Source organism: Homalodisca vitripennis, chromosome 1 (genome assembly GCF_021130785.1).
Source record: "Homalodisca vitripennis isolate AUS2020 chromosome 1, UT_GWSS_2.1, whole genome shotgun sequence".
NCBI lineage: Eukaryota > Metazoa > Arthropoda > Insecta > Hemiptera > Cicadellidae > Homalodisca > Homalodisca vitripennis.
In genome coordinates, this window is record NC_060207.1 from 171,406,470 (window position 1) to 171,431,491 (window position 25,022).

The 25,022-nt window shown below is 33.9% G+C and overlaps 1 protein-coding gene across 3 annotated transcripts in view; it reads right to left on the minus strand.

Annotated features, from left to right (window-relative positions):
- The window catches only part of LOC124352730 (spermine oxidase-like), a 31,366-nt gene extending 7,142 nt beyond the window's left edge, over positions 1-24,224 (minus strand). The window contains exons 1-6 of one of the 3 annotated variants that reach the window (XM_046802364.1): positions 24,117-24,135; positions 15,376-15,432; positions 6,708-6,856; positions 4,978-5,236; positions 2,957-3,164; positions 1,625-1,852 (exon numbers count right to left, since the gene is read on the minus strand). In XM_046802364.1, coding sequence (XP_046658320.1) covers positions 1,625-1,852; positions 2,957-3,164; positions 4,978-5,236; positions 6,708-6,856; positions 15,376-15,383 — 852 coding nt within the window. In that variant the 5' untranslated portion in view covers positions 15,384-15,432; positions 24,117-24,135. Of the gene's footprint in view, positions 1-1,624; positions 1,853-2,956; positions 3,165-4,977; positions 5,237-6,707; positions 6,857-15,375; positions 15,640-24,116 lie in introns of those variants that run through there. The other 2 variants (XM_046802362.1, XM_046802363.1) reach the window with 2 other exon arrangements.
- Between the last annotated feature and the right edge of the window lie 798 nt (positions 24,225-25,022).

Consider the following 25,022-nt stretch of genomic DNA (forward strand, 5'->3'; position numbering starts at 1 on the left):
ACGTATATAAGGCTAAGTCGTAAAATTAATTTAAAGAAATCATTCGGTTTACAATTTATTTAAGTGAAAACGAAAACAAATTACCGTTTACTTACAAAAGATAACTTACGTAGTACCTTAAAACATTGACCGGAAATTATAAGATATTCGTACTTAACTGTAGTAGTAAAATCTATAATGTAGATTAAAATAATTAGACTTCGTTATCTACGGAGTGATACAAAAACCGGATCTGAGGAACTCTGCTTACGCAATTACGTGCTTGCACGGCAAACTGACTAAACTTGTGTCGAAAAATATTACTGCAGTTCCAAAAATAAGAAGATCTAATTCGGATAAAAATATGAAGTAAAATAATTATAACAATTGCGAGCTTAGAACTATAAGTATAATTACAAGGAAAAATGTCAAATTTAAATTTTAAAACTGCAGTCTTAAAAACGAAACGAGAAATTCTGTGTTTGAAACAGACAGACAGACGGAAATTACGAACTCCGTGATAATAAATTTTAAACGACTTAAGCCTTATGAAAAACTTGAAAAAGGAATTGTGGCTGTAATAAATAATAAATGGACAGTTATGTAAATTAAAGTCAACAAAGAAAAATACTGCATAACACCTATAATTAGTGAAAAAAATAGTGTTACAGTCTAATACAAAGTGTACTTCAGGTTACTAGTAATTAAAAAACTAATTAAATTGGTTATTAAAATCGTTAAACTCTGCTTAGTATTAAAGCTTAAGGGAGACTTTACTGTTAGTAGTTATTAAAAAAAACTACGTTATTTAAGAAATACTTTATAAAAAGGGCAAAAAAAATTAAATGATTAAGATTGAGCTAAAATTGATGAAACATTTTTTAAATTAAGAGCAAAAAAAATAAATGTTTAAATCAACTTCTATGTAAAGAGAAGTTTAGTATAATTGAGCTTAATTTAAATTACTAAAACTAATTTAGTTATCTGATCGGTTGGTGAAGGTCGCCTGCTGCTTCCCTCGTGGCGTCGGTCCGCTGCCCTGTGGTGATTTACGCCATAGTTTGAAAAATTACCACTGTTATACGAAAACTAAAAAAATGGACGGAAAGCGTGAAAAATTAAAATTAATGCTGGTTAGGAATGGTGTTGAGAATCCGAGGCGGACGGCTCGCGCTACCAATATCTGCAACCTCGTGTCGTCGCGACCGGAAGAGGGGCACCTTCCAGAGGAATATTAACCGTGGATCCGCCACTAGATTCCCTCTATCCAAAACCTAACCAGCTTTGATGAATAAAGATTTAAACTAATAATTTGGATATGGTTCCGAAAGGTTTCCCTAACAATAATTATATCAAGTCCCAGGCCACGTACACTCACTTTCCCCCGTCCGCTTCACCCGATCGCTGCACAACGACTCTGTGCACAACCTCCGGTCTCAGCCTGCTAAACTAGCAGGACAGATCCTACTAGAACATGTCCAGAAGAATTCCGGATGGTAGGAGGCTCCTATTGTTTTGAGCTAAGGGCTAGAGGTCAGCGCAGCTGGCTATCGCGTTCGCGGCTACTGAAGGGATTACGCGCGCCAAATTCAAAATCTGTAGCGGCACTCGCCGCAAAAATAATTAGAAATAATATTCAGCTTACTTTAATGGCGGCTGCTTTCCGTTCTGGCAGTGGTGGGTGGAAAATCTGCGCTGCTTCGTCTTTGAGCACGCCCAAAGGCAGGGTGACAATCACGTGATCGGCAAGATAGATGCTGCCGTCCGCAGTCTCTACTCGAACCTCTGATCCTTGCTGTTCTATCCTTGTTACCTGCTTGTTCAGGAGGATCTTGCTCTGTACTGGAATTTCGTCAGGACTAAGGAATCTTTTCTACAGCCGGAATAAAACATTTTATTATTTTAATGAATATACAATTATTATTATGTGACGCATGCTATGCAATGTTAAAATTGTTTCTGGCAATAACAGTATATTGTATTGTATTGTAAACAAAACATTTAGATAAAAGTGATAAAATTTAACTCCTAGTGCTAAGAAATAATATAAATAATTTAAATCTGAATTATTTAAAACAGTTTTTAATCTTCCTAAACATGATGAAAGTGGCTTTGAGAAGGCAAATCTACAACATACGCAGTATTGTTTATGTCGAACACCTGCAACTATATAGTGCGATTTTCGAGAGCTTTAGATTGCCTTAACCAAAGAGCACTGCTTAACGTTTTTGAACATTACGAGGTGCAAGATGTGTTACTATTATATCCTACCTGATTCGTCCACCTTTTCTTTATTTAAATTTAAGTGAACGACGTTGGCTCAACTTTGCAACACCTCCAAAGTTGTGAAATATGTTGATAAAACTACTCTTTGTAAATATTACAAGAAACATATGAAAATCTAGATTTTGTTTTGAATTTGCAGATAACATTCAGTACCTTAATAATGTGAACCTTATATCCAACTCAGATACTGATAATTTCAATGAACTCAATTACACCCACCTATCTTACGAGAGGCTCTAGAGTACCAGCAAATTTTGAATTTATGAGAGTATTAAAACTGTAGAAAAGGTAACAAAATCATCTCAAAACTGACTAAAAAAGATTTTTGCAAGCCGACCATAAAGTAACTGTTGACGATTCCATGCCTCTATATTGGAGACTGCAGTCTACTTTTGACCATCGACAAATGTGTTCTCAAATACGACCAGGACATACATATGCATGAGATCAAAGGAAGGGACAACTATCATATTGGATCATATAGCTTGGTATGTGAGTACTTATCCTCATTTACAGGTGTACGTTATTAACACTTCACCAGATTCAATGTAGGGCTCTGTTTCAATTTTGAGCAGTTTAAAAGTTATGGAATAGCATGAAATATTGGAATAGCAAATAGTAACCAGAAAGTGCTTTAAATTAGGTGCGTCTCAAATTCCGACGTTATCTAACACTATAAAACTTAGCTTACCGATATGAGGTCGAAGATGGTCTTGTACCCCCCGACCTTCCACTTGAGGGACACGGGTTCGTTCATCCGATATCGTGTGGTCCCCGAGGCTCCCAGCTGGTCTAGAGTATCCACGGCGTAATAAACCCCCTTCAGTTGTTCTATATGATAGCGGAGAGCCTCACCAATCGCCGTGTCCACGTTGTTAGAGCGGAAAAACTCATCCAGCCTGCAAACCCAAAAAGATTTCAAATATAAGTCATGTTTAACAAGATATCAGTGTTTAGAAGATGTTGGACAGTATAGTCTGTTCAGATATAATTTAGATTTCTGCAACTCCTAGTCATCATGGACATGTCCGGTAAGTTTTAGACCCTCAAGTTGTGAGAGTCAGCACGAGAAATGTCTATTCCCGCGGTTCGAATGCGTTTCGGTATCGACTAAGGAAATTGTTGGCGGGGATTGGAAAATACATTTGACAGGTCTTAGTGTTTTATCTTGATGACTAGAGAATAACAGAATAACAAAGAAGGACCAGCCTGTGTTTTTCATAGTTTACCAGGGCGTTCCCTAATTCGCTCTCCCGTCAGTTAGTCCAGTTAGTGAAGAGACAATTAAACGTTGAAGGTGCCCTCTCATAGAATTGGATATCGCCCACCATTGCTTCTTTGAAAAAGCATTGCCCATTCCAAGTTTCTGTGGATCTTAATAATTTTAATCGACCTGTTAAACAGACTTTACAATAATGATCGGCCTAGGTATTATTTTATTAATGTTTTTATAAAAAAGAGAGATCGATCTTCTATTATAAGATATCTTATTCTGCCCGTCCTCTTGGGCCACTTGCATTTGCGAGGCTTTTACGAAACAGAATAAGGAAAAGAGTCAGTACAATACAACATGATTGATGGCACTGTTAAAAATTGCTACGGTCACACACAGAATTTGAACCTCAGCTATCTCTAACTCCGGTAAAAGTACGACATCTTTCACGTTAACCTCCGTTGAAGAAAATACACCTCACAGTAAAAAGTACTCGTATTTAAATAAAACAATTTGAAAACCAGCAGTGGAATGTTCAGTAATATTATAACGATAAACCTTGGTCATAAAGCCGCAATTAAAGTTGGCGTTGTTTACAACTATATAAAGATATTGTTACATTCAAAACAAGTAGACTAATTTACAAACTAATCGAACCCTTATCAGCTAAAATGATAATTATCAGTCTCAGCGTTGTGATTTAAAATATTCAAATTCTTATTACAGAAGAATACAACGTTTTGTTCATTCAATTCAGTTAATACTGTACCAATTTGGAGTTGTAATATGGTATCAAGTTTAGAAACTAACTTTACTGACTTTGACGTTTAACGAAAAAATATAAACTAATAGCAGGTCACTACACTACACCGATAGTAGTCTATATATATAGACAAGTACACAACATGCCCTACAATTAATTCTTGTTACACGCTAGGCCTACCACAGACTTGACATCTGGAATCTAGAGTCCACATCCGCCATAAGAGATCCAAGAAAAGTCGGCGACGAAGAAGCCCCAAACTAAGCGTAAGGTGAAATGGAACAACACTTGCATTGAATCAACCCTTCCCACCATAGTTACTATATGTGTAGAAAATGTCATTACTTCGCCGTGGTTTGGAATTGTTTTTGAAATATCTTTGCACTCAAATGTCTACTTGATGAAACAACGGGAAGACCTCTTCATCTAGATTACACTTGATATCGTAGTCTAGGTGTCTCTGATGTCAAAACGATGCAAAGAGGTCGTTTTGAGCTTCTTCGTTGCCGACTCTTTTTGGATCTCTTCAAACGGACTTGGACTCCAGATTCCAAGAGTCAAGCCATATTTCAGACGCTGCGCTAAGCGGAAGATGAAATTGAGCTGAATTCAACATTTGCATTGAAATAACCTATCCAACCATAGCTGCGTTATGTAATTTTGTAATAAATTGGTTTTTAAAACATTTAGTTATAAATGTGAGAATTTACTACTGAGATTACGTTTATAGACTTACCTGGGGTAGAAATAATCACTAAGAGAACCATTGCAGTTTTTTAGTTCTTCAGCTTTAAACATTGCATAAAGTTTATTTGCCAGAGAATTGATTTCGGCGGTGTTAAAGATGTGGCCAGACGTGTTGGCGTAAATGTTCATGTCGGGATGGGTGAAAGGTTTGAAGGAAGCGAGAAGCTCTTGAGGGTTGGCCAGTTCGTACACTGCATTGTCCACATTTCCGTTAATGGTCTCTGCTCCTAGGTCTACTGTAATTCCTCCTGAAACGCCCAACATGATTGGTTTGTGTTAAAAGAATACATACACACAATTAAACTTAAAAGGCCTTCTGCATGGCTTTCGAAGTGATATCAGAGTGTGTAAAGATTCCATGGCACATACAAGAGGAGAGGTAGTGGGCACTATGTCAGACATACCATCTAGGAAATTTAAAAAGGATAAATTAAAAAGGATTTATCTGTTCCAGCTTCGAATGGTTGAAGCGCGCAATCGAATTATTTGCCTCCCACGCGTTTAGGTTTAATAAAGCCCTTTGAGGTGGTGCAACCGATTAGGGTAGGAAATATATTTGTACATTGAACATTCTTTCGTTAACCTCACGTCCAATTACACATATTTTAAATAAGAAATGTAGACAGTTTCTGATCAGACCCAAATCAAAACGCCTGAAGATAATAATAAGAAAAATGATTTTAAAACAAATAATTTCATCAAATTAAATTTTATTAAGAAACATTAGGTTATTTGTGAATTTAAAAATATATCTTTACCTGAAGCTGTAACTCATGTACATACTGTAAAATTTTCACATTATCATCTTCAACCGTGTTAACTAAACCTGAGTGCAAAATTGCATACATTTAATTTTCTAGTTTAAATACCTGTAATTTCACATGGGGTAATCTTTGTAATTTAATATAAGCGATAGAACATTGTTTTTATACTGTTTAATATCAGAAATTTCTAATGAACAATTGTTTACGATCAAAGGTATCCATATTTGAATGTTCAAATTCTGACGTACCTTTGTAATCTGCCTTTAACCTTCTGAAACTTCTCTAATTTGCAATACATTTTAGATGTGCATTGATTGATTTAGATAGAGAGTTCCTAGGTTTAATGTTTAAATTCCTGAAGACCGTGCATAGACTTTTACAAGAATCTATTTTCTCACTCTAAAATCTTTGGGGGGTTTCCGGAATGTCCCAACATTTATGACAAATTTACCGTACCAAATATATTGTAAAATATAAATATGAACTTTTTGGATGTAACTTTTGTTAATAAACTCAAAATAAAAACTCTTTGGTCCGCTACAAGTAAACACTGGATAGCTTCACTGATAGGCGTGTACATAACAGATGGCCCTCATCTGATAGTAAAAGCGATAACGCTTATCATATTGTGGTGGGCCAAAACCAACATCATGGCATACACTGCTCAGTCGTAACAACACACGTATTTATAAACCATAGTTAATCCTTATAACCCGGGCGGACAATATATTGTTAAAATCATTTACTGCAGTCTAGATTTTATGGATAATATTTTGTCTTTGGGGGACATTGCATAAAAGAACCACACTTGTGAAATAATTTCAATTAGACAATTAGATGTATTATGTTACCGGTAGCCTTAATCATATGTCGATGACACAGCATCTTTGATGTGATGAATGTCTTTCTAGTTTACATTTTCACAAAAACAAAAAACAATTAATTGAGAAAATACCTAACTCTACGGTGTGTATCCTGCCGCCGATCCTGGAGGAAGCTTCCAGTACAACAATGTCCGAGACATCGTTCTCCAGGAGAGTTGCTGCTGCAGAAAACCCGGAGACTCCAGCACCGATGATCACAACACGGTGTTTCTGTGGGTCACTGAAACATCGCCTTACCATTTACATCTGTATAGTTCGTTTACGTGACAGCCGTAAAATGAAAGCTAGTGCCTTGGATCTATGCAGTTGCCCCACAAAAACGAACAGGCAATAAACCTACTTAAATTGAATATTTTTATTTAGTCATTTTAAACTTATGATTGGGAAAACATTTTTTAATATTGTATGAAAAACCGTCAGGGCCGAAATCTTATTTTTTAGTTCGGAAAAATATGAATTATTATCACTCTATTGTAAAGTTTTTCCTTTAGTGCTTAAGAAACCTGTCTTAAGTAATGTTTACACTGATTTAGCAGTTGGTATTAAACAAAATATTTTGAAAACAATTTAATAGAAACCATGTAAAAATTTATCTTTTAGTTTGTCTATGTTTCCTATTTGTTTGTTTCCAATTTGAATCCGTAAAAAATAAATTGAGCACGACTTAATGTTTCCAACCGCATACAAAATGTAAACAACCAGATACATAATTCTAAAAAACAATGTATAAAAATCCTTTATTTAATAAGTATATTTACGCTTATAGGATACGAATTATACACAGAGTTAAGAACTAGAAACAATTAACTAAAACATTATAATGTTATGTTAATTTTATTCTGTTCAGAGATAATGCATAAAAAATTAAACATTTAAAATAATATTACGAAATCAACCAGAAAGGAAATGAAATGAAAAATGAAATGAAATGAAAAATGTCTTTATTAGAGGCGAAGTTAGGACTATAAAGTCCTCTCTACCACTTAACCTCGTAAAAAAATTAAACTAACATACATATACATGTATAACTAAAAATAAATCTATTTAATTTACCTTATACATTAAAAGAATCTTAGCTTTAAAATAATAAAAAACAACATTCTATAATTAATGTAACTTTATAAATATTTACAAAACTATAATAAGACATACACGCATGCATTCATTCAACTTGCATTCAGTTGCCTAAAGTAACACATTCCAAAGGCCGCCAACCGCTATACCCCTGAGCCCCCAGCATCAAGGCCCTGACCCCCGCCCAAAGCGAGCGCGCTTATCAATGGCTCTGATGTTTATAGTGTAAGGCATTCCACAATCGGCAGGCAGAAACTGTAAACGACTTACTAAAGGTAGTTGTTCGATGAATTGGTATAGATAATAAGGATGTACCCCTCCTTGTACTTCGTTCACTTATTTCAGACATAAATTGAAAGTTGTTTGAAAGATAACTGGGACAATTTGTATTTAAAAGAGCGTGCAACAGAATGAGTGAGTGATAGTCTCGAAGATCTTGTAATTTTAATATAGATAATTGTTTGAAGAAGGGCGTTACGTGATCATCACGTCTGAGATTAAAAATGAACCTAATGCAAAAGTTCTGAGCACGCTGGAGTTTATTTGAAAGCTCCACAGTCATGTCATTAATGACTATGTCACAGTAGTTGAAGTGAGGCAGTACAAGAGTCTTTATCAGCATTATTTTAACCTGGTGTGGTAGATATGAAGCCAGCCGCTTGAGGCTGTGAACACCGGCAAAGACCCTATTACATATCAAAGAAGCCTGTTCAGTCCATCTTAAGTGTTTGTCAATAATAAGTCCTAGATTCTTTACTTTCTCAGAGTATTCTAGATCTTGGTCATTTAGTTTTAATTTGGGAGCCGTAGGTAAAGTCAATTTTACGAACAAGCTTTGAATGACCTATCATAATACACTGAGTTTTGTCTACGTTTAATTTTAGTCCATGTTTCCAAGTCCAGTGAGTAACAGCGTCAATATCGGAATTCATGAGAGTCACACAAGTTTGTATGTCCCTTATAGAAAAGTGGGCGGTATATTTGTAAGTCATCTGCATATAAGTGAAAATTGGAATGAGTAATTTGAGTAGTAATGTCATTGATGTACAGTGAAAATAAAAGTGGCCCCAGGACTGAACCCTGGCGGAACTCCACGAGTGGACTGGTCTCCATCTCGACTGCTTCTCACCCGACCTGACACACTGGCGTCGTCCCGAAAGATAAGACTCAACCCACTTGACACTACCATCAGAGAAACCATTCCTTCCTAAGTTTGATGAGGAGAAGGGGATAATAGACACAGTTCAAAAGCCTTTGAAAAGTCGAAAAGGGTTAAAATGGTTACCTGACTCTTATCAATTCCAAGGCGTATATCATCAAAACTATTTTTAGAAGTGCAGTAGTAGTGCTGTGGTTGGAGCGAAAACCAGATTGAAAATTTGATAAAATGTTATTACTTTCAAGGTATATTGAAAATTGCTGATGAACAAATCCGCTCCAAACACTTTGATAAAGCAGGGAGTATACTTATTGGCCTGAATTGTGAAGGATTTTGTGGAGAGGAACATTTCTGAAGTGGGCGAACTAAAGCAGACTTCCATGTCAATGGGAACATTGAAGTAGCCAGAGATTTATTGAAAATAGCAGTGATAGTTGGAAGAGTAACTGGAAGAGTATCTTTTATTAACCTTATAGGAATGCCATCGGCCCCGACTGCGTTACTGGACATCCTTATAATAGACTTTAACACATCTGTCTCTGTTACCGGAGTGAAAGAGAACTGAAACTCAGGTTTATCAAAAGTAGCACCTTCGAGCTCGGAGACATACTCCTGAGCCCCAGACTGATCAACAGGAATCTCAACAAAGAAGTTGTTGATATCATCGAGATTAAGGGAAAACCGGGGAGTAAGTGTTAGGCTTGCCAACTCCAAGATCTTTCAGTTTTTGACCATAAAATTCTGCTAGATTGTTTTTTAGACAGGGAAGAGTAGTAAAACCTGATCTTGGCATTTCTAATTTGTTGTTGCACATTGTTCCTTAATTTTTTATATACAGCCCAGTCATCACGTAACTTTGATCGCTTAGCCTTAAGGAAAGCTCTATCTCTTTGCTTCTGAAGGTGTCGAATAAATTCTGAGATCCATGGGGCAGGCTGTTTAGTTACTCTTTTTTGAAACAAATGGAGCGTGTTTATCAAGAAGGCCATTCATTAATGAATTAAATTTTGATACCATAATGTCCACATTATCAGCCGATGTGACCTCATGCCATGGAGTTATAGAAGCATCGATAAGCAGGGAATAAAGATTGATATTTTTGTAGTTTCTATAAAACATAACTTTTGGTTCGATCTTGGGAGTTCTTAGTTTATAAGCAAGAAAAATAAGGTCATGTTTGGAAAGGCCAGGAGCAGGAAGTTGCCCGTGGTGCGCAACCAGGGTTTGGTCACAGACAGCAATGATATCAAGCCAGGTGTCGGCAGTCTCAGTGTGGTGAGTGGCTTGCAGAGGAAGTAGGGTCATGTTACACCGAGTAAAACATATTAGTTAAAAAAGTTTGGTCATAAGTAATTGGTCCAAGTAAATCAGTATTAAAATCTCCCATCACAATAACATGACTGTAGTGAGCCAAAAAACCCAGAAGATCATGTTCAAAACTCAGCCATGTAGCCCAGGTGAGGAGCTCTGTAAACAAACAGCAATTAAAATGTGTGATCCATTAACACAAGACGTCCAGAAACATGTATTCTGGCCGTCCATCTCTGGATGTATCGGATGATAGCAGGACAGAGACAAGGAAGTGTGACCTGACGTACACAGCTACCCCGCCACCACCTTTGTGCAGGCGATCATTTCTGTACAGGTTAAAACCTGGAAGCTCGACACTTCTGTCACTTAAGTGAGGTTTTCAGCCAGGTTTCTGAAAATTAGAATAATGTCAACAGGAGATGGTTGAAACATGGAACGAAATTCATCAATGTGGCCATAAAGAGATTGTGCATTGACATGAGCTGCCTTTAAGAAGTTTGAGAAAGGAGTGAGAGATTGCAGAGAAGATCTGGGAGGGCTGACGGAAGCACGCGCTGGCTCGGGGGCAGCACCGTCAGACGCCAGCACCACAACACGCCGCGAGGCCCCGCGGGCCGCGACCGACAGACCGTGGCTGCGTCACTGCAGACAACCCTTTCATGCAACACACACACACATTTCCAACTTCACCGTGTTAGTTTTAATTTACAAAACTTAAAACTAACATTATTCGAAAAAAGGGCTATATATGACCACATAAGTAACATACAGTAACACAACATAGATCCATCAGCTCAAATAAATACAATCTAATCAACTAAAATAAACAAAACCATATCAATAATGCTAAAATAGTAGTATAAATAAATACACCACAGTTGACTTCCACTTACTTAAAAAAAAGAAACTCACAATATAAAAAAAAAATCAATAAAACTAACCATTAGATCTTAAGTACCTAATATTATTTACAATTTACCACAAACTTGTATATATATTATGACTATTGATTGTTATGTGAGATTTAATAGAAAATATTATAGTTTTGTATAAAAAATTATTGTTCTGAATGTTTTAAAGAATAATATTGTGTAACGAAATAAAAGTCATATTTATGAAATAAATATATTATATAAAATACAATATTTTATTATTCTAGTAAAACAGAAAATAGTAAATGGTGGAAATCTATTGCAAAAATATTATTTTACTGTAAACTTGGATAGAATAGCCTAATATAAATAACAATTATTATACGATTTTATGAAGTACGTGTTTAGATAAACGGAATACTTAGACTATTCTTCATTAGTAGAAGTACTATTTAATAACAAAATAAAAATTTATATTAATAAAATAATATTGGAACTAAACATATAATATAGACTGATTATTAATTTGTAGCATTTACAGAAAATTATTTGTATTATTAAACGAAATAGTTATATTATGATATTTCCTTTTTAAAGTTTATTTGGAATAAATAAAATGTGTATATGTAAAATTAAATTATACTCATATTCTTAAAAAAAAAAAAAAAAAAAAAATAAGGTAATATTTATATAATAAATTTTATGAACCAAAAGTAATAAAAAGGAACAAAGAAATGAAAACTAAAATAACTTGATAGATACAACAAACGATTTACTTGGTGCCTGTTGAGTTCGATGCGAGGTCCGCTAGCCGAGTACCAACACCTTTCCTGCCGCCCCGATCAACCCACAGAACACGACCATCCAGCGTCCAAGTGTTCCTCGGCCCGTGCTGAGCTACTGCCGCCCGGAACACCTCCATCCTGCGTGCGTGCGGTCAGATCTTCGCGGATGGTAACTCCTGAGCCCTTTAACTTCTTCTTCGAAGCATACACTTGCTGGCGCTGCCGGTAGGTGGTAAACCTCACAATAATAGGGCGAGGCAGCTGCTTCCCTTCACTGTTTTTGCCTGGACTGTTGACCGATGCGATGACTCCGGTGAATCGCCGCATCGGACAACTCCACTCCCAGCTTCTCCCGACACAACTCGACTACCAGCTTGTCCGTGTCTTCGCCCTTGGTCTCCTGTATGCCAAAGATTCTCAGGCTATCCCGCCTTTGATATTGTTCAAGATCGTCCCCGTCTTGTCCAGCACTCGATCCTCCAGCTCGCCTACTCTTGCTGTCACGGTGACCAACTTGTCATGCAGCCTCTTCAACTCTTCTCGGAAGGTAGCTAACGCAGCTCGTACCGCTACCTCCACAATGTCCTTTATTTTGTCTCCGAGGCGCTGAAACAAGCTCAGTGATTACACCCGCGCTCGACAGATAAGAATTGACGCACAACTCTCCACAGATACCGAATCGAGACCTCCCCTCCCGTGTTTTTATCAGAGCTTGCCATTGTTGTGGATCCGGTCGAAGTTATCGCTGATGACGCTGATAATGAGCGCTGGAAGGTAGGTTTACTCTTATCAGTTGTAGATAAGGGAACGGGTTTGCCCTTCGCTCCCGACCTCAGATGCGGTGGCGACCGAAACATAAAATCTTTTTTATAAAATAATAAAACTCTTCGGCCAGTTTAAACCCGCAACTATTACACTAAAACGAAGTGGAAGAAATGCTTTAAAAACTTATATAACTTTAAATAAATACTGTGACGAAAAAGTACGTGAAATTAGACATAAAAGTAAGAGCCGATGAAAACACGTGTTCACATGCAAAGAGTCATCCCCTCTCGCCATAAATAATCACAGAAAAGGAAGCATTTAAATGAAGGAGTCCGTATTACTAAGTGTCTTGAGAGGTTCAAGTTTTAAATGTCAATTTGAATTGGAAATTGAAAGATCAACGTCAATTTACATAAGAATTAGATGAGACAAGTAGTTTTTAAGAAGTTATTTTTATAAAATAGAGTATAGTATAGATATCACATTCTTAATGAATGTAACTAAAAACACATTCCGTGTTCAGTATGAATCTTCTAGGAGAAAATAGGGTTTTCACAATCAAAGGATTTTCGGGTCTTTTTCGTTTAAGGGCCAGCACCTTACAAACATACTATACCTGACTGACAGTGCATTTAATCGTTTTTTTTGTGTTATTAGTTCGTAGGACAGTAGTCCAGGTACTACTTCTAGTATAAACTCGCCTTATCTTATCAGTGATAAACGCGCGCCGCTTATCTTTTGCCTGTGATGAAACCTGCGTTAGTTCTGTCTGAGTTTTGTGTGTGTAAGCAGTCGTGAATTGATATGGGCTTGGACTTTGCAAGCTCGAGTTAGTTTTTTTCTAAAAGAGCAAGCAGCGCAAAGCGCTGCGCAGCGGGCAAGAATCGCGTGAGCTGAGTTTTGAATAGGCAAGCTAGGGTCTTTTGTGCTGGGCCTGAAACAAAAAAGACCCGGATTTTCATATACAATTTAAACTTTTAAACCACCGTGAAAGCTCACATTGGAAATTTATAATAGAATGGTTGTTGTGTAACATCTGAATTTGGACTATTAGAGATGTTCTACACAGAGAGGCGGAAGAGTGTTAGGAAGTTCAGATACTAAGAGTTATATCATAAAATGTAATGGCAGAGGTATATCTGATTATATTGGATGAATTGTTCCGTGGGATGATATGGATGTAATATCTATATTGTATGACTATACTTACAGATTTTTTAGAACCTTAAAATTGTTGGAATTTTAACTAGCTATGGCATTTAACCGGAAGCTTATGATATGATAGTGAACCTGCTTGCTGTAGATGAGTGATGCTCATTATAGCATTGAGTCATTTGGAATTAGATATGATGAGTTTAAAAATGTTTGAGGGGAAATTGACATGATACTATGCAAGAAACAAGTTGAAATATCCTATTTTAGACACTATTGCTTTAAAAGGAAATTTCCTCAATACATTTTATATTGATGAGGAGGCTAGGAAAGAGTTTAGGTTTTGATAGGTTATGGATAACAACAGCGTGTTTCCAAGAACCTGAGAGGTGAGATAATAAAATACCTTTACAAAATAACGTTACAAATTGTAGGAATTAATAAACTAAATTTTCAAAGTAAAATATTTTAATATTATTACAAAGAGGTTGTTGATTATTAAGTTATATAGTTTTAATCTCTGAAGAAGAATATTATGTATTAGACTACCAACATCATAACCACAATAACACATGAGTTGATAAAGTAATTTATAGTATTCATTCATCTTGATCGCAGTTAAGGTCACGTCGCTTGATTAAGCATTTTTCTTGATGAGTCAAACCTATTCTTGTTCTGTAATTTAACTATCATAATGAGTTACTTTATATATTTTACATGAGAAATTGAAAAAAATATACAGTCAAATCTTGCCTTGTAAGTCCCACTTTATGATTACCTCTAGTGTATGCAAAATCCTCATATGATGTGGGTGAAGAAAATCAAATAATTTTGAAACAGCAGGCTTTTTAATGGATTTATTATTGTGTTCATATATCGTATAATTTCTTTCACTGATAATAGAAGTAAAATAAAAATAAATATGTATCTAATACAAGTAAAACTTAGTAGGATGTATTGGGCCCATATTTATTTAGATTTTAGATCTAGGATAAATGAAATTATAGACGCTGATCAATGAAAATCATGAAAATTTATATCAATGAAAATGTATAGGTTTATTAGACGTTGAATATAAAAAAGCTTTATATTTTCAATGCATAGAGTTTAAGATGTTATTGGTTTTGGAATTTACATTCCGGAAAAAAACTAATCTTCCACATTCTTATATGAAGAATAACATTATTAATCTTTTTCATATCCAGGTAACAAAATGATAATAAATGTACAATAACTTGTGCAATTTCGTAAACCGATTTCAACAACTTATCGCTAGTAAACTGAAGTAGCTCATAGATAACTTCTCAAATTTGATTGATTTAAATTGGATTCATGAAGCAACCAGTTATTACTCTATGGCGTGTACGTTCCACTGTTCACGCACCAGATTTACGCGCCTTGTTTTTATTTAGTTGATTTGATTGTGGTGGTGTCCGCTTATTATACTGCAGCCGAACCAGGAAAAGCGGCATAATCAATAAGTTAGATATTGGTGCAATACTTTAGCGAATTAAATATTGACGATTGCGTCATCATTGGAAATTGTGTAAGATTAAAATAAATTATTTATTAAAACAATAATTTATTTGATACCATATTATACATACAACAACATACTTACCCTGTCATATTTTCTTGATGACAGCTAGGAAAAATTCGGTTTATAAGAGTTGTTTAACTGAAACACCATTAAATTGTCACTGAGTTTCAGGTATTGTATTCTTGTAATAACTAATAACTAACTACGAGATCGTTATGTGCTATATCGTAATGAAATATAGGTTAGTTTCCATCAAGGCTGGGTCTAGTGAGTCGTAAAGACGCAACGATTTACTTTACACCGCACACGTGTTGAGTCACTGCCATACTGATATTCCGCGCTGCGACGTTGCCAGATCGTTTATTGACCAGCGTTGCCGCCACTCACTGTCTGTCTGTTTGGGCAAGGTCAGGAATAACACTGCACTAATGTGTCTTGGTGTAAATGTATTACATAAGAATTACGCTAGCATTGCTTTGATGTCATTCAACTCAATGTCATCAAATTCATATTATTTATACGTTGTTTTATTCATGACAATAGGAAAAGTGTCAGTTTTAAGGTTACTAGGCCACACAATTTACTTTAATTCTAGTACCGTATATAAAATGGTTTTGCCAAGGTACTTGTGATTAACACAAAATCAATAGGAGCATAATTGCCAAATTTTGGAAGTTAGAATGGTTATACATTTTAAAGGAACTGCGGAAAGTGCCACTTGTATTAGCAAGATTGGATAAAACTACTGGGGAAGCCCAAACGCCGAAATGATGAAGGCATCATCTATAAGTGATACGAAAATTATCTTTATCTAGTATTTAATAAACTTGAACTGTTGTTTCGGAATGTGTTGTAATTGATGACGGAATGAATATTGTAATCTACTCACCAAGCTCAGAGACTTGCAGCGACTGAAGAGTTGATTGAGGAAAAGTTTACTTTAAATTCAGAAATATACAAATCACGGCCACGTGGCAGATAAGTAGGTTATGCTATATTTGTTACAATATTAATTTTCCTTTTTTCCATTTAAAGTGGTTTATAAAACCAATTTCCCAGTTCCCTTTATAGCATAACCAAGTTCTTTTCACTAGTGTTTCGAAAGTCAACCCTATGGGAGCTCTCTCAAAACCGCATAACACTCATGCTTGACCAAAATTCATTACATAAACAAAATTTCGTGGTATCATCGTTATAGAAAAGAATACTGTCATTAGTTCGATTCATGACGTTCATAAAGTAGTAATTATGATTTTAGAATCCTTAAGCCCTGATGGGTTCATTGTTACCTGTATAATGATTAAAACACAGCAAATACGTTACTCTGCTTTTATAATTTACTATGGGGTTTCATACATAAAGTACATAATAGTGATTTATAAACAATATCTTAGTAATTGTATTTGTACAATAGATACATAATTTTCTGATCAGATGTTGCCCGTGAATTACGCGTTGTTACAAATAGAACTTTTAGTCAAAAATATTAATTTTTAGAAACATTTAATACAAAATGTGATAAAACCAATATAAACAAATTATTACATAATTTTTTTATATTGTATCAGGAAATCGATGCCAAAGGTTTTGCAAAATATTAGTTTTGTTTTTAATACATTCTAGATATTTTCACGCGCGCAATTTGAGTAAAAACACTACTGAAAAGCGTAACAGAAACAAAACATTTTAAAATAGTGAATAATCACTTTATTACTACTACTATCTGCCCTCTTTATAATCAACATTTCACGAATAGCGTCAACAACGTAAGCGATTACAAAGTTGTTAACGCAACTATCAATCAAGAAGACGACCCGATAGTGTTCTTTGTTAATACTAGTTATCTCTCCCGCGCTGGAAGCAGTAGCTGTATAGTCAACTCCCTATGGGTTGCAGATGGACTCGCTTTTCCGCGAAAATCCCTAAGCGCGAATCTTGTGATATACTGTCTGCCTGTTGTTTAGCTACAACATCAAAACGAATAAAAATAAAACTGAACAATGTTAGGTGGTGTAGTCGATTTTGGGCTTGAAAAATATGTTTTATATCAAATTTATAATTTTTCAAGATAATTTCCTTAGGCTAATACAGAAATAGTAGAAATTTCACTCCGATATTACAAACATTAAAAAAATGACATTTATGCAGTTTTGTAGTCAGGTCTAAATACAAACAGCTGGAAATAAAAGTTTGAAAGTTTTGCAATTTGTACCAGAATAATACTGTAGATTCAGGGAGTGCATTATTATATTAATTTAAGAATGAAGAAAATGATATTTGTTTAGTTAAATATAGTTTAAGAATGACATTCTTTTTCTTCAAAAAAATTATAAATGAAAAGAACATTCATAAATTTTAATCTTCAGCCGTTTTATTTGGGCTTGATTACAAAATGCTTAAATTTTGCTACTTTAGGTGCCTGTAATTCCATGTGGAGTGAAAATATTCTACCTTTACTATATTGAGAAAGGTTATCTTAAAAATCTATGAATTTAGCATACAAAATGTAATCGATTCCACTGCCTTTAATAGTTATTAAAATATACCTAAAAGCATATTATACATCTATGATAATAAATATCGCGACTATGTAGGCTTATTTGGGCATACATAGTATGTAAAGGGATTACAATATTAATTATTCTCATAAAATATTGCAGTTTCGAATATATGATGATTTTATTTAAGACATTATTGAGGCTGAAGTAACTTTATGATCCTAGATTTAATGCATCGATACATCTTTTTTTATATAAAGTGTTATTAAGTTCATACCACATATTTCATAAAACATAAATCACGGTTTTGAACGATAAGCATATTTGATGATACAAAATATTTCCAGAACTGAACATAATTTGAATTAGGTATGTTCGTATCTGACCTAAATATAATAAACGAGAACTAAACATAGAAAGTAGGATATTGTGGGAACTGTTGTGAGTCAAAAATGGCATAATATTTAAATAAGGATTTAATAACTTACTCTATGTATTGATACCGTAACCTCTATGTAGTTAAGTTATTTATGGATGTTTATAAATGAATTAATTTAAATAGTTTATTTCTAAAAAATCTTTTATGCGAAAGAGAGTTTGTTGCAAAGGTAAACGGAAATTGTCACACTAAAAAAGCCTAATACCCATCAATAAAAGTCTATTCCTCTGGTTGTTCTGTACTCCTCCAAGTTAGATAGCACATATCCATGCAAATAATATAAGAATAATTCTTAATTATATAAAAAATTTAGACACTAGGTGTTTATATTTTTGTTACTTCATAATCTCTCCAGCTGAAAGTTTAAGCAGTTCTATGTACTATTAAAGGTAGGCTAAACAATTTCTGTGGTTAATACTAAGAAATGAAATAATTGTTATACTAGCTGAAATTAATAAAATTATAATATTAAATGAGATAATGAGATAATGAGATTTATTCCAAAAAAATATAAACTTTACAAACAAGATTATTAAGGAATATAATCTAACCACATTAACAAGTTGCGTGGTTAGATAAAACTAACAATAAAACAAGGAAAGGTCTGATAACAGTCCGGTTTTCTCTGAAAAGGACTTGATGTGCAGATCACTGCGGTATATTGAAATCTTCTCACTATATTAACTAAAATCAACATTAAAATAAAAATACATTAACGTTGATAAGAGTACAACTTAATCAATTTAAACTCTAGTCAATCTTATTCGTACATACAATGTTTAAATATACATAAAAGACTAATATATTGAAGACTTTAAATCATCTATGTAAAAAATACAATTTATCTAATGACAATATTATCTTAACATTTTAGAGTAATGGAAACAATATTAAGAATTCTACAGGACTGTTTTGTTATATTGGTTACTAATTAATATTAAGATATGTTATATTATTATACATCAAGACATATTAAGATATATACATATTAAGATATACAAGATATATCAACATACATATATATATATATATATTACAAGATAAGATAAGATATTATAAGATTATAAGATATATTAAAATGGTTACTAAACACATATTAAGATTCTACAGACTGTTTTGTTATATTGGTTACTAATTTAATAGAGAATACAATCAAATAAAATAAATTGTCTATAAAGGGGACGAATTTTAGTTTGCATATGAGAAAAAGAATGAATTCATTTAAGAATATTTTTAGACTAATCTGTTGTGTATAATATCTATCTGTTCAGTTTGACTAAGTAACCAATTAGTTATAGCATTACAAAAAGCCATTTAAGGTTTTAATTTTTTTAATTTTATTTGGAATTTGATTAAACAAATGTGGACCCATGTAGGAAAATGAACGCCTGAAAGCTAGTTTATTAACTTTGGGTTTTTGGATAAGACCTCTTTGCAAATTTCTTTGTGACATATTGTTTTTTGTTGTTCAATATTATTTCTATTTCCACTTCTTATAAAAAATAATCTTAATACTTTAATAAATAAAATATATTGTATGGGAAAAGTTTGTAATTGTTGGTAAAGAGGATAAGAAGAGTCGCGCCTTTTTTTCCTTAAGATTAAACGTATAAAAGTGTTTTGTGTGTTACTCTAATTTCGTCTATTTTTGTTTTTGGAGCTGCTCCCCAGCATACAATACCGTTACTGTAACCTAGAGTAAATTAGTGCATAATACAGAGTACGTAACAGCTTTTTCGTCACAAAAATTTCTCAAAAAAATAAAACTTCCTAACATTACTTCTAATTTGATTTTGGATGAAAGATATGTGTTTTTTCCAATTTATTTTCTGGTCAAAATATACACCTAAATACTTAAAAAAATTTACCTCTTCTAATTCAATACATTTACATGTATTAAAGGTTGTACAAGTTTCTTCGTGATACTTCACAGGCACGTCAAAACCAAAGCCCTTAAAATCAAAATTGATAAACTTAGTCTTATTTACATTTATTAACATTTTATTTTTATTAGACCAGGCTCTTAAAAGTCTAAGATCATTATTTATTTTTTCCCATAAGTTATTTCTACATGTATCTGAATATAAATAAGCAACATCGTCAGCAAAGGCACTGATTGTGCCATTAAAATTTTGTTTTAACAAATCATTAATAAAAATAATAAACAAATTAGCCGAGATGACTGAGCCTTGTGGGACTCCGGCCTTTACAGTAAGAGGCGCACTCAAGTGATTGTCCACTCTCACTTGCTGACCCGGCCGATTAAAAAGCTTTTAAACCACTGTAGAGCTACGCCTCTGATTCCAGCTTGCCTCCATTTTTTCAAATAGAATATTATGGTCGACTAGGTCGAATGCCTTTGTAAAATCTACAAAAACTCCGGAAGTTTTTTCATTCCTATTCATTTTACTATAAATTGAGTCAGCGAATTGCACCAAAGCATCTTCCGTCCCTATTCCTGCAGTAAAACCGAATTGGTTTTTGGACTGAAAATTTTGTAATTTTAAAAAAAATCCATCAATCTTGATTTCATACATTTTTCTATTATTTTTGAAAAAACTGAGAGTAGGCTAATTGGGACGAATTTGTTCTATACTAAAATTGTTTGCTTTTTTGAAAATAGGTACAATTATACTTTTTTTAAGGCTATCAGGAAAAATACCTGTCAAAAAGCTCAAATTAATTATATGTACAAGAATATGTGAAATATTTACAGCAATCTTCTTTACAAGCTCGACATTATACCGTCATATCCAGTGGACTTTTTGTTTTTTAGTTTCCTGATAACATTCTCTAATTCTGTTTTGTCAACAGGAGAAATAAAAAATGATTGCATTTGGTTGACAAAGCTTACATTCAAAGCAGGGTCGTTACCGATAATGTTATCAGCAACACTATACACATTAGCCAGATAAGAATTGATTTCATTTGCAATCAACAGCGGGTCTTCAATGATTGAACCATCTTCTAGTACTACCTTATCAAACTTTGTGTTTCCTATAGCACCTGTTAACTTATTTACAACCCTCCACTGCTGACTGGTATCACCTCCACAACTGCCTATTAACCTCGAATAAAAATTATTTTTTAGTTTTTTTCTATATCAGATTTTAAATGTGACCATATCGATCAAAGTATTTCTTAAAGTTAATGTCGTATGGTCTTCTTTTATATATTTTATATAACTTGTTTCTTTTTTTTCATTCTACTTAAAAATGCTAACGTTTATCCAAGGGACTAACAAGTTTTGCTTTGCATAAACGGTTTGAAATATAAATTTCAATTTTATTACGTTGCACAATATTAGTCAATATATTTATAAATTCATTGTAGCAATGATTTACATCAGTTGAAGTTAAAATTTCTTTCCAATCAAAAAGTTCTATTTCAAGTTTAATTTTTCCAGATCATAAACCCATTTATTAAATGATTCGAATTTCACATTTTTTATAACGGTAGGCTTCAACTTAAGCCCAACAGGGTAGTGGTCTGTTAAACCTATGTCAAAAAATGGCACTATTGAATAAGTTTATATTTTTGAACCTTATAAAAATATGGTCCACACAAGTGGAGCTGTGCAGAGTAATTCTTGTAGGATTATTTATCACCGATATGAAAACCATTATTCGACATTAGGTTCATATACTTATGCACACAAGGAAGATCTTTTAGAATATCTAAGTTTGCATCGCCAATGAAAATTGTATTATTAGTTATATTTAAAAGTTTGGTTTCCAGTTCATTAATAAAATATTATACTCAGAAAATTCGTGCAATCGATATATACAAAATATGTTGAAATAATTATTATCAAGTTTGACGTTAAGTAAAAGGCAATCTGCAGTTGTCATTGTACACTCCACTTCCCTAACATTAAAACATTTTCGTTACAAAAACACAACACTCCTCCGGCCCTGTAAGTGTCATTACACTTCGCTTTAACATTATATCCCGGAATTTTGAAAAAATTTACTTCCTCACTTTGAATCCATATTTCCGATAGAATTATAAAATCTATTTTTGTGTTTAATTGGCTTAGCTCAACGAGTAGGGAATCAAAGTTTCTTCTTATACTTCTTATATTTACATGAATGAAAGTTATATTTTGAAGTTCATTGGGGGAATTAAAAAAATTACAATTTAGGCTATCATAATTTTGAGTAAATCCTTCAAAAATTACCATAGTACAATTTGTTCTACTCCGTTACAAACTAACAACTTAAAATTTAATTTAAAGAAAACATAAAACAAAACATGTTACTATGCATTTGCCTATAGGCCTATTTAAATAATACTTCAATGTCTTCAATGTTATTTACCTTGTGGCATTTTTCCCCCTCCTTTTTTTCTCACGAAGAACTTCCCCTCCTTCACCCAAACAAACTTCACATTTTTTTCACTGCATTTCTTCTTAAGTTGGCCTAGTAACTGTTTGTTTTCTGGTGACAGGTGTTCATTCACGTATACGGCTTGCTGTTTAGGGAAGATAGGGTTAATCTCCGATGCCGTCAGGGTTTTCTTCTTTTTGAAAGCTGTGATCCAGGCATCCCGCTGCATCCTTCCGTAAATTGGACCACGATGGAGGGCGTCCTGTCGGCCTTGTAGGTTGGAAACTCTGTGCACCGCTGACACCTGGGCTTCCACTAGTTCCTGTCCCATAGCTCTCTCCTACGTCCTTTAGCAGATTAAGGCTGTTCTCGTTAGGTGTCTGGGGTATTCCACTGATCTCTATATTATTTTTTCGAGTGTACTGTTCAAGGTTTCTAACTCTGGTTCTTAAATCAGTCACAGTTTCATTTAGTTTTTTATTCTGTTCCTGCAAATGCTCGTTCTCTTTCCTCATGGCAGCATATTCTTCTCTCAACTTAGCAGTTAGATCATTTGACTTGTCAATATTGTCTGAGAGGAATTGTACAGATGTGCGAAATTCTTCGAATTGTTCTGAATACTTTTTCAGCTCGCCTGAGACTTCCTGCTTAAACGATTCCAATACTGAGATTAGAAACTCTTTCGTCCACTGCAGTAGTGAGACTTGACGAAGCATTGCTACTTACAGATGTAGGATTATCCCTTTTACAGTCATTACACTTGAAGTCCTTCAGGTTCGTTCTGGTAGTAACTCCATCCGTCTTAATGCATTGCACGTGGAACACAGCCGAACACAAACCACTACACTTTATAACATTTTTATCACCTGGGTGACATTCCTTTACACAAATACCGCAGATCACTGGCATGCTAGCAAATTGAACGGTTAAATTACGTAATTATATCAGGCTTTTACTCGCACCAAAGCAAACAGTCGCGTGACCTTGAACTTGGTAGCGCAATACGCGTCTTATCTACTTGGCTGCTAGAGCCGGACTTTATAATTAATTCTATTATCTGGTTACATTTAACGCAATAAATCTATAACCGTTTCAGTAAAATGATTTAGGTCAAAGATTGTACCTACCGTTGTTAACACATACAACGCAGTAGAGAAAAGGAAATTGAGGGACAACGAGGATAAAACGGGTAGTTCAGTTTCGTAGAAAACATATTTCACACACGATATTCCAGACAAAAATATTTTTGAAAGAATTTTGTCTTATAATGTTTAGGACATAGCCTACAATATTTCCGATATACAATATTTCGGACATAACTTTCTAACAATAATGGATAAACAATATTCTTCAATCTGCTGCACGGATTCAGTGTTTAATCTACAAGAACAGTATTATAAGTATATATTTCATTAATTAAAATTAATTACATAATCATATACGTTACCAGTAGTTTACGAAATGATAAGTACAAGGGTAAGAACAGAAACGTTATGCTTAATCAAAAATGTTTATCAAATCGTAGAAAGAATGATTATACTTTCATTAGTTAAGTACCTGATGATTTCGGAGCAAGTCAGATGAACGAGCAGCGTCTGCAGGAAGAAGGAGTACATCATGATGCAGATAGAGCAACACTGAACTTCAAATCTGATGCTGAAACTCCTGCTCTAGCCACATTATTTGTCTCTTTTTACTATTTTATAAACTCTGAGTACCAGGACCGGTAGAGGAGCCAACGAGATGAAGGTGGGAGGCACATCCGAACGATTACGAAGATTTACGGGTAAAGCCGAAGATTACAGCAATTTGATGTCTGTCCTGTTTTAAATGAATGTAAAAAAGTTGATAAGTTTCAATTAAATAAACTATATTTTACAATATATGCTTAAATATTTCTGTGCAAAGAAGTTCTCCGTTATCACCAAAAATGAGGTGTTAAAGGACTTGTTCTTCATACATTTTTGTCAAAATGAGCTATTTATTTGAGTATTATAAAATAATGAAAATGTAAAACAAAAAGGCAATGCAAAAAATATTAATTTAGAGGTTTCTCTTATTTGTATATTTTAGAAATAATAACTGATTATTTGTATCTATTTTATAATTAGTGTTCCACTCTAATAAATCAGTTTTCTTTAAAGAGTTAAATTTGGTTAATATGGGTTTAATCCGTTTATCCGTTTATCTTAAGATAATTATTCTATATAATCTTTCAGTATTGCATTCAAAGTAACGGATAAACAGCGTAAGTGTTATTATTAAATATGAATAGTTATTAATTTGCATATATGTTTTTGATTGCCACCACAGAAGGCACCGATGATGAACGCTAAATATCTCTTTATGTTGATGATAGTACTTTCTAACCTTTAAGATGCTAGGCAAGCAATAACAAATTATAAGTTACATAATTTTCAGTAAGTTATGGTACTTAATTATTTTAATATTGGGCGTATTTTT